Source organism: Cottoperca gobio, chromosome 14, assembly GCF_900634415.1.
Source record: "Cottoperca gobio chromosome 14, fCotGob3.1, whole genome shotgun sequence".
NCBI lineage: Eukaryota > Metazoa > Chordata > Actinopteri > Perciformes > Bovichtidae > Cottoperca > Cottoperca gobio.
Genome location: NC_041368.1, coordinates 2,863,032 through 2,875,390, shown reverse-complemented (window position 1 = coordinate 2,875,390; position 12,359 = coordinate 2,863,032). Strand labels below are relative to the sequence as shown.

General features: G+C 41.9%; 1 protein-coding gene across 1 annotated transcript; it reads right to left on the bottom strand.

Moving 5' to 3' along the window:
• Positions 1-1,494: 1,494 nt before the first annotated feature.
• Positions 1,495-8,227, bottom strand: tiprl (TIP41, TOR signaling pathway regulator-like (S. cerevisiae)). Its single transcript, XM_029447292.1, has 8 exons — positions 8,082-8,227; positions 6,884-7,011; positions 5,363-5,542; positions 4,669-4,768; positions 4,442-4,573; positions 3,934-4,029; positions 3,717-3,779; positions 1,495-2,231 (listed from the first exon to the last, which is right to left on the bottom strand). The coding sequence occupies exons 2-8, from the start codon at positions 7,006-7,008 to the stop codon at positions 2,100-2,102; spliced, it is 828 nt and encodes a 275-aa protein (XP_029303152.1). The 5' UTR covers positions 7,009-7,011; positions 8,082-8,227; the 3' UTR covers positions 1,495-2,099.
• Positions 8,228-12,359: the final 4,132 nt, after the last annotated feature.

Sequence of the window (12,359 nt, the reverse complement as noted above, 5' to 3'; positions counted from 1 at the left end):
TGAACAGGCTTGTAGCTGGGGGGGGGGGGGGGGGGGGGGCGGGTTTGTCCTCTTCTCCCCAACTTCACTGATGCTTGGTCGCTGGGTATCGATGATGTTAATCACTCTCTGCAGAGCCCTCCTGTCCTGGGCCGTACACCAACCAGCCAGTTGGTAATGTTTCCAGTCAGGATGCTTTCTATCGCTCCTCTGTAGAAGTTAACAAGAACTTGGCCGGGGAACTTTGCTTTCTTACGTTTCCTTAAGAAATACAGCCGAGCTTTCTTCCCTCAGATGGAGATGTGTGATGATCATGTAGGTTGTTTGTGATGGTGATTTCCAGGAACTTAAAACTGTTCACTTGCTCCACCTCAGCTCCATTGATGTAGACCGGGTGTGTGTCTTCATCTCCTTATTTCTAAAACCAACGTTGTTGTTCGTTGTTGTTCGTTGTTGTTCGTTGTTTTGCTGACGTTGAGCAGCAGGTTGTTCTCTGAGCACCACTCTGTAAGATTGCTGGTTTTCTCTCTATATGAAGTCTCATCGCTGTTTGAAGTCTGGTTGATGATGGTAGCGTCATCCGCAAACTTTATAAAAGGCTTTTAACCCTATGACACCAGGAAGTCCCAAATGCAAAGAAAACTATTTATATTTTTACTCTTCACACACAAATATTTAAAGGTTCCCACAGGCCTCCATTCTGTCTAAATTCAAATATAATATCTCACAGTTGGAGTTACAATTTTTAAGCTCTAACCTGTAATTTATTCGTAGTTCACTGTCACTGACACAAGAAGGCAGCGTACTTCTAGACTTTCCCTTTATGCACCTGTACACATACTATATCAACATATTCCCCTCATACTTCTGCCACTCAGTTTAAAAATCTAAGAGCCAAGTGTGTGGTATCAACTAAAATCAGCACCAAGCCTTCCTGCAGGACGTTATGCTCCAAAGACACTCATTCACAGAAACTAACACACACACACACACACACATACACACACACACAGGAATCTATGGACTTAAGTATTAAGGTTGTTTTACGGTCACATAAAAATAGAAACTGCAGTAACCAAGTGCAGGTTGGACGCATCATGACAAAACATATTAGCTCAGTTTCTCATAGGCAGAGGAAGAACCTCTTACATTTTGGAGCGGATCCAAAGTCCTGCAGCGCACACAACGTATTTTTCACTTTCGTTAACATTGCGAGGTGGAGGTCTGAGCCCTTCTAGTTGTGTTTTAAAAGTTATTATGCTCTCTCTTTGTCATTATAAACACTCTCAGGGGAATCATCCTGTTATGCAGTTATGTATAGAAATTATTATTAATTCCTCTTCGAACTAAAATACCATTTCTATTGAGCAAATGTGCTCCATCAACACTGCTGTGAAACTAAACGCAGGTCACAGGGGGGGGGGGGGGATTGAAATGATTATTATTTGTAAAAACCCTTTTGACAAGCAAATCATCATAAATGTTCTCAAAAGACAGCTAGAAAAGCAAGCAACATATTTTTGCACAAACAGAATTTATTTGGCCACATGGAAGACATATTCACAAAGATTCTGGAGGTGTTTGACTTGCAAATGGAAAACAAGATTTTTCACCTTCCATAAGTCACCGTAGAAAATACAGTAGACATATTTACAGAAATTCTTGATGACTGACTTCAGAAAATACAGTGCTGTTTTGTGTAGCTTTTTTACAAACACATCATCATTATACTAATATTACAAGCATGGAAACAGCTACCCTAGCAAGCCTTTTAGGTTAAAAGGCCAATCAACTTGACAGTGAAAAAAATGTCTCATAAAACAAAATTAGTTCAAATATGAACGGAGCCGGAAGCTAAACCAACGTATTTAACTGGGGTTAGAGTTTAGATGATATTACAGCGCATCAAGCCGCCCTGTGAACGTACTGAAATGAGTGAGAGTTGCAAAGTTTTAAGAACACACCATCATAGTGGTCACATGTAAAAACTGTTCCTGTACAGATATTTGAAGGGGAGATCAATGTCTGTTATGTTACTGTTAGATTAAGGATGTGGTTTAAGACTACTATTCCCATTTTTCATCATGCAACACATCAATGTGGACCTATTAATATAGTGGTCACTGGAGGGCGTCGTTAACAGCTGTCTGAGGCGGCAGCGCGGGAATCTCCAGCTTCTCACACTCGGTCAGCTTCAGCGTTAGGTGCTGGGCGATCTCATTAGGATCCGTGTACAGTGCAGCAGGAACATTCTGAAGGAGAGGAACATGACAACTGTACATTCAGTACATCATAGGAAGCTTTCAAACCTTGTGTAGACCAACACACCAAAACACACTATTCCACCACTGCCATGTGCAATATTCACTTTTCATCAACCACTTTGTACTTATATTACTTTTATTCTATATAACTACTGTGTACTCACCACTTTACTTCATATGTTCTTTTGCTGTAACAAGGTAAATGTCCCTGTTGTGATACTAATAAAGGATTTCTGATTCTGAATACACGTTCTGCAAAAAAAGACTTCAATTCTGGTTTACTTTAGATTTTACAATTATTGTCTTTAACAAAATGACTTTATATAACTGCATGGTGATATAGAAAGTATTCATGCAAACATATAAGATAAAGAGTTTGTATTTGTATGTACATTTCAATGAATATAGAGTATTTATATGAATATGGTAATATGTGGCATGACAGATGAGAGAGATGAGTGGCCACTTTATTAGGTACACCTGTAAAATCTATTGAGCAATAAATTCCACCTTCATAAAAGATAATAATATTTTTTTTAACACACACACACACACACTTAACGTCATCACGCCGAACACCAGACCACCTTGAGCTTTGTGGTGGTGACGTGAAGTCAAGCGGCCGTAGTGTGGTTCCTTTAGAGCCGCATGTTAGTTTTTTTTCATTTATGCTTCAAAAATCATAAATGTTTATTTGTGAAGATCTTGCTGAACAAAACATGCAAGTATCATAAATGTTTATTTGCCACAGAGGTTATTTTATGCAATAATCCATTATCAGTGTGTGACGTAGTGTGTCGCCAGTGTGTGACGTAGCGCGTCGCCAGTGTGTGACGTAGCGCGTCGCCAGTGTGTGACGTATCGCATCACCAGTGTGTGACGTAGCGCGTCGCCAGTGTGTGACGTAGCGCGTCGTCAGTGTGTGACGTAGCGTGTTGTGTGACGTAGCGTGTCGTCAATGTGTGACGTAGCGTGTCGTCAGTGTGTGACGTAGCGTGTTGTGTGATGTAGCGTGTTGTGTGACGTAGCGTGTCGTCAGTGTGTGACGTAGCATGTTGTGTGATGTAGCGTGTTGTGTGACGTAGCGTGTCGTCAGTGTGTGACGTAGCGTGTTGTGTGATGTAGCGTGTTGTGTGACGTAGCGCGTCGCCAGTGTGTGACGTAGCGCGTCGTCAGTGTGTGACGTAGCGTGTTGTGTGACGTAGCGTGTCGTCAATGTGTGACGTAGCGTGTCGTCAGTGTGTGACGTAGCGTGTTGTGTGATGTAGCGTGTTGTGTGACGTAGCGTGTCGTCAGTGTGTGACGTAGCGTGTCGTCAGTGTGTGACGTAGCATGTTGTGTGATGTAGCGTGTTGTGTGACGTAGCATGTCGTCAGTGTGTGACGTAGCGTGTTGTGTGATGTAGCGTGTCGTCAGTGTGTGCCGTAGCGTGTTGTGTGATGTAGCGTGTCGTCAGTGTGTGACGTAGCTCACCTTCAGCTCTGCTATTTTGCTTTCCCTCGTGCTGAACTCTCGTAGCATGTAACTCTCTCCAGCCTGGAATCAGAAGCAGCATCACTCTTCATCACTCTTCATCACTCATTAGAGACTTTACCATCGTCAGTGTGGAGAAACAACTTTTAAATTCTACGACTCGCTCATTACAAAAGCATGCACTGTACTTCGTTGTGGCTGGAGGAAAGCAACTTGCCTCATGATACAGTCGCGTGTCATTTATTCTAATCATCACTCCGTCCACTCGTAGGAAGAAACGCAGCAACAAGAAGAAACTGGTAGGCATCACCCTCTGCATCATCAACACACACATGCAACATCATATCATGACACAGTAAATCACAGAAACACAAACAGAACATTTTGTTAGTCGCACTACATTATCATTTGTTTTCTGAGCGTGGTGAGTTTAGATAAATCCCACCACTGAACTTTGCCTTCTGAGTTCTCTCTCACTCCCAGAATTCACCTGTGAGGAAGTTCCAGGAGAGGAGTGCATTATGGGTAGCCTCCAGGTGTGAGTGTGAGTAACAAAAGAGAGCTGGGCTCTCAGGGGAACATCCCTGAATAAATGAAGGGCTGCTGCCTCAGTGAATTAGGCACATATTACATCGACTGTGTCTGAAAACTAAATGACACGTTACTAAATCTGGTCCTTGTTTTGATCAAAAGTATCAGCTGTTTAACATCAATGCAGCACTCACAATTTTGACGCTGATCATTGAGACGCCGTGGTCGTGCAGCTCGTCCTCGAACAGCAGCACCTCATCAAAGAACATGATCTGTTCCCGAGCCTTCAGCTTCTCCATGTCGATATGTTCCTCTGTCTTCATCACCTTCACATGAACGACAGGACGTGAAACACAGGTGGAACTGGACACAACTGCCTACACATAACTAAAGTTCCATTCCATTACTAAAAATGACCGACCTTCATCTGCATACTGTCTCCTATAAGAGTGCCTCTGTAGTCTGTGGTGTATGTCCAGTCGTAAGGTCTCACCACCTCTTTGGAGTGTTCAGAATCGGCTCTGGGAGGAGATCAATGAGGTTCATGTTAAAAAGCTTTATTTATCTTTTACTAAGTTTTATTTACTAGGTTATTTTCAGAAAAGAGTTTCTCTTCTTTTAGTTGATCTGATAGTGACTATTCTATTACAACCTGTTGTCTTATCATTTCTACATTTGATTTACATCATACATGTAAATCACAGTTCTAACATGAGAGCCTGTCTCTGTTATTAATGACTGCAATCACATACTGGGACCAAACTAAACCAAAACTTGTTTCAATGGTTTTTTTGCACCATTTCTTTCAGCAATCATTCCAGTGACTGGAGTCGCGTCTATATCCAGGCAGGGACGGACACGTGTAGACGAGGGCAGATATGAGCACAGAACATGTAATACAGCAGGAGCTCCCTTCTGCCTGATTTAGCCTGGGACAAAGACTTCTCTCATTTGGCACCAAACATAAGCTCTACAGATTACTGCGTGTTTCTTTAAATCAGCAGAAACACGTCAAATAAGTGATTGAATTATCTGTGGACGGACAAATTACAGAGGACAGTTTTGTCGTATCAAATGTTAACAAAACAATGGTCCAGCAGTGATGCTCATCTTGCCTGCTCTCCTGCCATTCCTGAGCACAGGCCACCTTCACAGCATCCTCCATGTTGTTGACTCTCTTAAGGGCATCAATGGCGTTGAATTCGATGCCGTAGCCATCGGTGTGTTGGATGCGCAGGACGTTGTCCCCAAACAGCATCTCTGGAAGGGAGGGCATGTTCATCTCCACTGCTAACCTGGAAAGGCAAACAGCAAACAGACTGGTAACACTTATGCAATCATTTAACATACTGTATGGAATGATGCTTACAGTGACCAAGGCCACAGGACATCAGTGCCCACTGGGAACGCTTGAGAGGCAGAGCGTCTGTTCTTCAGCAGAAACTTCTCTTTTAGTTGAGATGTTTTGACGATATTTTGGATGATGTCAAAGCATAAATAAACGTTTGTAGCTCTTTACATGTGGTAACAGATTCTTTGTGGCTGTCGTTCACTCACTTTAATTATTCTACTTCCTCACACTGTGTTATTTCTGCTCATAGTGAAATACAGTCATTGACCAGCCTTTACCGACAGTATGGGTGAGTTGCTTCAAAGTGGCCACAGATACAAGTGTTACGTTGAGGCAGAGGCAAAGTGCCTGTTTGTGTGTTTTTCTCCCCGTCTGCTTTGCTCTCTCTCTGCCTCCCCTCTTCTCTCCCCAGGTGCTAACATGATGATTGGTTTCCACCTGTGCAGTCCAGTCATGCTGCTCATGGCTTCCCTCAGACTTCAAGCTGGCCAATCATCATTCAGGGCCCTAAATGAAAGGAGCAAGCCAGAAGAGTTTGCTCTTTCTGTTGTCTGTCTGCCTGAGCTGTGCTTTTGTGAATAAAATAAGAAGGTGTGTATGTGGTGGGATGTAGAGGACAGTAGGTGAGTTGGGTTCCCCTTTACATTTTTCACACACTAGTATTAGTCGGGGTTTGTTTTGGTGAAGTTATATATAAAGATATGTAGAGATGACCCAGGACTACTTTGTTGTTTTGATTTCTATTTGTTTGACAAGACCACTTTGTTCCATCCTCCCCCACATTTTGTAAACCGTGGGAAGTTATTGAGATGTGTAGAAATAAATGACTAAATTCACTTCTACTCCGACTCCTTCAAGTTCTCTGGTTGTCATGTTATTGTCTTTGCAAAAAGGGGATGTAACAACAAGGAGTCCAAAGCAGATTTGATTTAGATATAAATGTGGATAATGTGTCGGTTTCAGTGTTTTACCCTTTCCTTAACCCAACCTCAGGCCTATCCCCAACTGTTACCATTGCTTAATGTCACCACATCCAGGGAAACACTATTTGAAAGGGAAAAACCGAATTTAACACAAGACCAGTACTGAGCTGTGCAGGTGTAAGGAGGTACATGTTTGCAAAACTGGGCCTAATGTAGTACTCTGACAAAGACACATTGACATTATTATTAGTATTATTAGCATACATTTAGACCAGTGCATCATTTTATACTTATAACACTTAGACTAAAAAAATAAAATAAAGACTGCATATCTGCTACCTGCTGTAAGAGGAGCATCTCACCGTTCAATGTCTTTGGATTTCATGATGTGGTTCCTGGCAGCAGTCACTTTCCATGGTCCAAATGTGAAGTCCTGCTTGCTGCTCTTGAAGCCATGTGACATCATCGTGGACAAAGAGGCCAACATCAACTACAAGAGAGATCATAGCAGACTGTTCAAAGGGTCGTCTGCCATCGCTGTTGGCTACTGTGGTAAAGAAACCCTGAGTAGGATGAGGTTGAGGTCAACTGGCCTCCACACCAAGTTGTGAAACCTGTTTCTCTAAGGAGTTGACTTGTGCACAAGAGCCTTATCTAGTGTGCATTAACTGCATGTTAACATGTCATTTACATCGGCATGGTTTAGGTTTTTTTACACGCACAAGTTGGGCAGTTCTGGACCTGCACCTTCCTAAGGGTCTGGGGGAGGCCAAAATGCAGATCTAGTAATAATCCAAATACTATTAACCAGGCAATGGGAGGTAGGGAGAAAAAAATGGGGAGAAAAAATGACTGGGAGTAAAACACAAAGTGATCCAGCCTCCTGACCCCCTGCCAGTGATGTATCATCACACATGCTAACATATTGACACACCTTCACCTGTGACTGCTATATTTGCCCAAACGCTTTTTGTTAGTCCTCTCCTTTAATCTTTACTGACACTGAATGAAGTTGTTGTGATTTCTCCATTGCTGGCTCTCTTCATGGACGCTGAATGAACACAGCCCGCATGTTTTGAGTGTACTTTCTTATGTGCATCAATACAAATAAATGCATCGTTAACACACTTGTTTTTTTTCAATATCTACACGTTTTAAATGTATCGTTTTAATTAAGTTGGTTCTATTAGTTCATAAATGGTTTTCAGAATGCTCTCTTGAGCCTCCACAGCACAGTCACAATCATTTATTCATTAATGTTCCAAAGACTTAGTTCGGCTTCTAGTTTAAAAAAATAAAATCCATAGTACCATATTTATGTACCATATTTATATACCATAATACACCTATTAGAATAATATAATTGGACTCTTGGCTCGCTGTAATGGCTCTCTCGGAGCAGCAAAGAGAACGTTATTCCTTCTGCTTTCTGAAGGAATGTTTAAACGTTGACAGTTGAAGCCGCTCGGCTTCAGAGAGCACATCAACATTAAAGACAGGAAGTCACTACAACTGTGTTACAACGTAACGTTACATTACCAGAGAGAAAAATCTGTTTACCTTGGTTTTGTTGTCAACTGTTACCTGTCATGGAGGCTACTTGAGTGCGCCGTTATAAACTGTCCGGTCATGTTTGTTACGCTCACTATGTGGTTCCGTTATTTCTTTGAGTGTTCGTTTCCTGCTGTGTTACCGTCTGTGGACGGACCCGAGCCGTCCCCTGCTGCATCCGCCGTCTGGGTGGATCCATGGCGAGCTTTTCTCATCATTTTTAATTGCCATCTTATTTATGATTTTACAAGTTCCCCATGCTTGTGCGTGAATTTATTTCCAGCAGAGGGGGCTGCCCTGGATACGTGCACGCGCATATTCGTTTGTGTTGGAATAATACAGCAGGATAAACAATATGATTCATACATTCAATTACATTTCAACCTGAAAAAAGCTGCTGCTGACTCTGCAAAACTAAAAAACCAGACCAGACTGGTATGGGCTGTTGAAATTGACCATTTACTGTGTGGTGGTGTTAATGATGTAGATCAGGGGGTGTCAAACATGCGGCCCGGGGGCCAAAACCAGCCCGCCAGAGGGTCCAATCCGGCCCGCGGGATGACTTTGCAAAGTGTAAAAATGTGTTGTTTTGATCATAAAGTAAAATACTGTTCCAGATACCTGCGACGAAATGTGTTGTGCCTTTGTAGATACACTGATCTGTAAGTTGTAATGCACATGTGTAAATGATAAACTGAGGCACAATATTGTTGAAATTGCACCTTCTTTTCTTAAGAAATTTCAGGTTGTTCATAATGTTTTGTAAAAAGATAAAATTTGAACATTTTCAGAATGTACTTTTTTGCACTAAAACGAAGGGAAGAATTTGGAGTTTTCGTTATTTACAGGTTATTATGCTGTGATGTTACTGGTCCGGCCTACTTGAGATCAAATTGTACTGAATGTGGCCCCTGAACTAAAATGAGTTTGACACCCCTGAAGTAGATAGTATATAGGCTACTGCATGTCCATCCTGGAAATCACCCCCTGGTTTTCGAAAAAATATTCCAGCAAGTGCCCTTGATATAGATGAAACATAAAGTGTCTTCTGGCCCAATGTGCAAAAATGTTTAAGTACCCTCTCCAGTGGAGAAAACATCATGCAGTGCCATATTGACTGCCATACATACTAGAAAACCTTCTGCATGCTGGTGCTCCACCACATGTAGCTGATGCCCTATCTTTCTGCCCCTTAGACAGCTTCAGTCCGCCACTGATCCAGTCTGTCTCATCTGTCTGAAGCAGCAGCTGTCAGTAGCTGTCTGCTTTATCTTCTTTGGACTAGTCCTTCCTGAAAACATTGTAAACATCACTGCCACTTAGTAAGAGGATTAAGAAGTTGGAAGAATACATTTTCTTAATTTCAAACATTTTATTGGTGCTCTAAAGTCAATATCTTGACACACAGAACCAATTAGGTGGTATACACATGTAGATGATTTTCACTTTGATATATAAAGGATCATCCCACATGTGCACATGCAGGGAGGAGCAGAAATCTTCATCACTGCAGACTTTCCATCTGGCCTTGTCTGAGGTCCTCATTTACGTGTGTCAAAGGAAACATATGCAGAAAGGTTGCCCTCTAGTGAAGAAAGATCAACACAGCTGCCTGTTTTGAAGTCTATTTCTCTGGGTACCTTTTCCCAGTTATATATATCAAAAGATATGATGATGGGTTATTTTACAGATTATTTACCTGCATGAAGGTAAAATAACAAATGGTGCATCAATCTTAATTTATGTCTACCTGTAGGCAGCCAGGGGATTGCAACAGTAAATCCGTGGCAGAGCATACAGCAGTTGGTGGTATACATCACGTATACAGTACATAGTGTTGTTTTTGCATATTTAGTTGTTATCGGTACATTTAAATACAATACATTATTTATATGAAGATCCAAATGCAAAGACTCTCATTGGGTGGCTCTCCTTAATCCTTCATGGTATAACGTGTACTGTGGAGGAGGGAGTGAAACAGCAAGGGAGTGAACAGTTAGCCTACATGTCCTATATTGCTTGTCTTTGCTTACTCCTTTAGCTTCGTTCAATTATTTCCAATTTCTGGACAAAACCCATGACCTTCTTGACCCGTTTCAGTTTGCATACAGGGCCGGGCCGTCCGGCCGCACGGGACGCTAATGCCACCTTGCTTGACCTTTTAGCTATACACCTAGAGGGCAGTCAATCTCATGCCAAGCTTTGGTTTGGGGATTTCTCATCCACTTTCAACACCATTCAACCCCACCTGTTGGTGTTCAAACTTTCCAACTACTTTGCGGTTGACTCTAGTTCGGCTGCTTGGATCCTTGGCTTCCTCTCTCAGAACTCAGAGGATGAGGGTGAATGAGTGCATGTGAGGGGAGTTCTCTCTACAGGTGTACCCCAGGGTGAGTCCTCTCACCACAGCAGCCAATTTGAGAACCAACATATCCTGACATTTTTAAATGACTCAGTTATAGTTTGTTTCCTCCATGATTATGAATCAATAGCAGGTGCTAATGAATTCTGACGCAACAAACAAATAATATCAGTAGCCATACCCTGCATATGGGACGTTTAGGAAACATCTGTACACATGTCTGTAGTCCTTTGTCTTCTTAAAGACTATATATATTATATTCCTTATTCCATAAAAATGTTAATATCGCTTAAAATATGTTCAGTATGTATGCAGTTGATGCTCTTTACCCCTCTGTCTACGCCCCCTAGTGGCAAGGAGGCCCTCAGCATGTGCCGAGAATGCCTGTGCGTAGATTGGCTTCTGACTTTGACTTCAGTCGCCATCTGCCTCCCACTCAGAGCACCACCAGGATGAAGATGTGAAATCTGTTGTCAGCTTTAATCACCTCTGTTCCATCATGGGTAATAAGCTAACTTTTGAATGTAACACTGAAATGGCTTGTAGGAGAGGTCAATATCACCGTCTCTCTCCTAGCATTATGTTGACAGGTCACCGATGACTCTCTTCTACAAATACTACATTGAATCAATTTGAACTTTTTCCTTCATCTGTTAGTATGGCAGTCAAAATACCAAATCCAAGAAAGCACTGGTTAAAATAGTGAACACAAGCAGCAAAATAAAAACAGTACATCAGGTGGTGAAGAGGGCAAATTCCGTCCTCTCTAACGGCACCCAGCCTCTTCATCAAGAGTTTCAATCTCGACCCTCTGGCCCCCGCTTCAGATTCCCCTCAGTCAAGACAACAGCTACGAACACTCAATCACCCCGACAGCCATTACCCTCCTAAACTCAGGGGATGGAGGTAGTTAATAAAATTCCGATTACATTTTTTTGTATAAAACTGGGATTATTATAGATGTGTACTTTGTTTCTGGTTATGGATAAATATATACACAGTTAAAAGAAGACAGAATAAACAAACTTTATTCTTTGTAGTTGGCAATCAGGATTGTTTGATGGTCACCAACAGTGATGTTGTTGTTCTTCTGTTTGTGCACACAATTATTATAATCTGCTCTCACAAAATGTGCTGATATCATTCATGGAAAAACCTTATTTTAAACTTCTATTTCCCTATTGCGTATCAGGACTGTCTGATACTTTTGCTGTTGTTGGGTGTAATGAATATATTGCAGCCTCTAGTGGCTGCGTGTGGGAATTATACTTGTAGGGTTGTGTTAAAAAACACTCGTACTGGAGGGAGTCTGAAAAGGTAGGACCATACTTTAAGGAAAAAAAGATGACCAAGCACTGAGCACCACAGACACAATTCCCCAAGAAGCAGCCACATATCTCGCGGTGAAGCTGCTTCAGTTATATGCAATATATATTTTTTTAAAGTGATGGTAATTTGAGTGAGCTACTTCAGCATCGTGAGGGATCTCAGTCATTCACATGCAGATTGGTATCCCGGTGTTGAGCCTTATCCTAGCTTTGATTTTCGGAATATGGCGTTTACATATAATCCGAGGAAGCTGTTCTTTAAATTTGGCTTAACTAGTTCTGGGTCATGGTCATGCAGCTAATAAGTCTTTGAAACCATTTTGAGGATTTATTTGTTGAACCTGTATGAAGTTATCTTGAATCTTGCGCTCTTGTTTTGAAATGAAGGCAAAATGAGTAGAGTGTTGAAACCATGATCAGCTTTCATATGATTGGCTGAAAACTGATCATGTGGTTGCAGTTACATGAGGGGTTCATCCCATTATCCCTCCTTGACTCCTCTGTCCTCTACCCTCGATCACTTGACCCGGAAATCGATGGAGACACACCATCTTGAAGGACGTCCCAATTCCTTTAATGCGCTCAGAGGAGTCGATG

Bases quoted from the DNA above. Each gene is read 5' to 3' on its own strand.
- tiprl (XM_029447292.1), bottom strand. From the start codon at position 7,008: ATGTTGGCCTCTTTGTCCACGATGATGTCACATGGCTTCAAGAGCAGC. The intron at 5,543-6,883 runs GTGAGATGCTCC...TTGCCTTTCCAG, and splicing joins AAATCCAAAGACATTGAACG to GTTAGCAGTGGAGATGAACA. The intron at 4,574-4,668 runs GTCGGTCATTTT...GTTCATGTGAAG, and splicing joins GAGACAGTATGCAGATGAAG to GTGATGAAGACAGAGGAACA.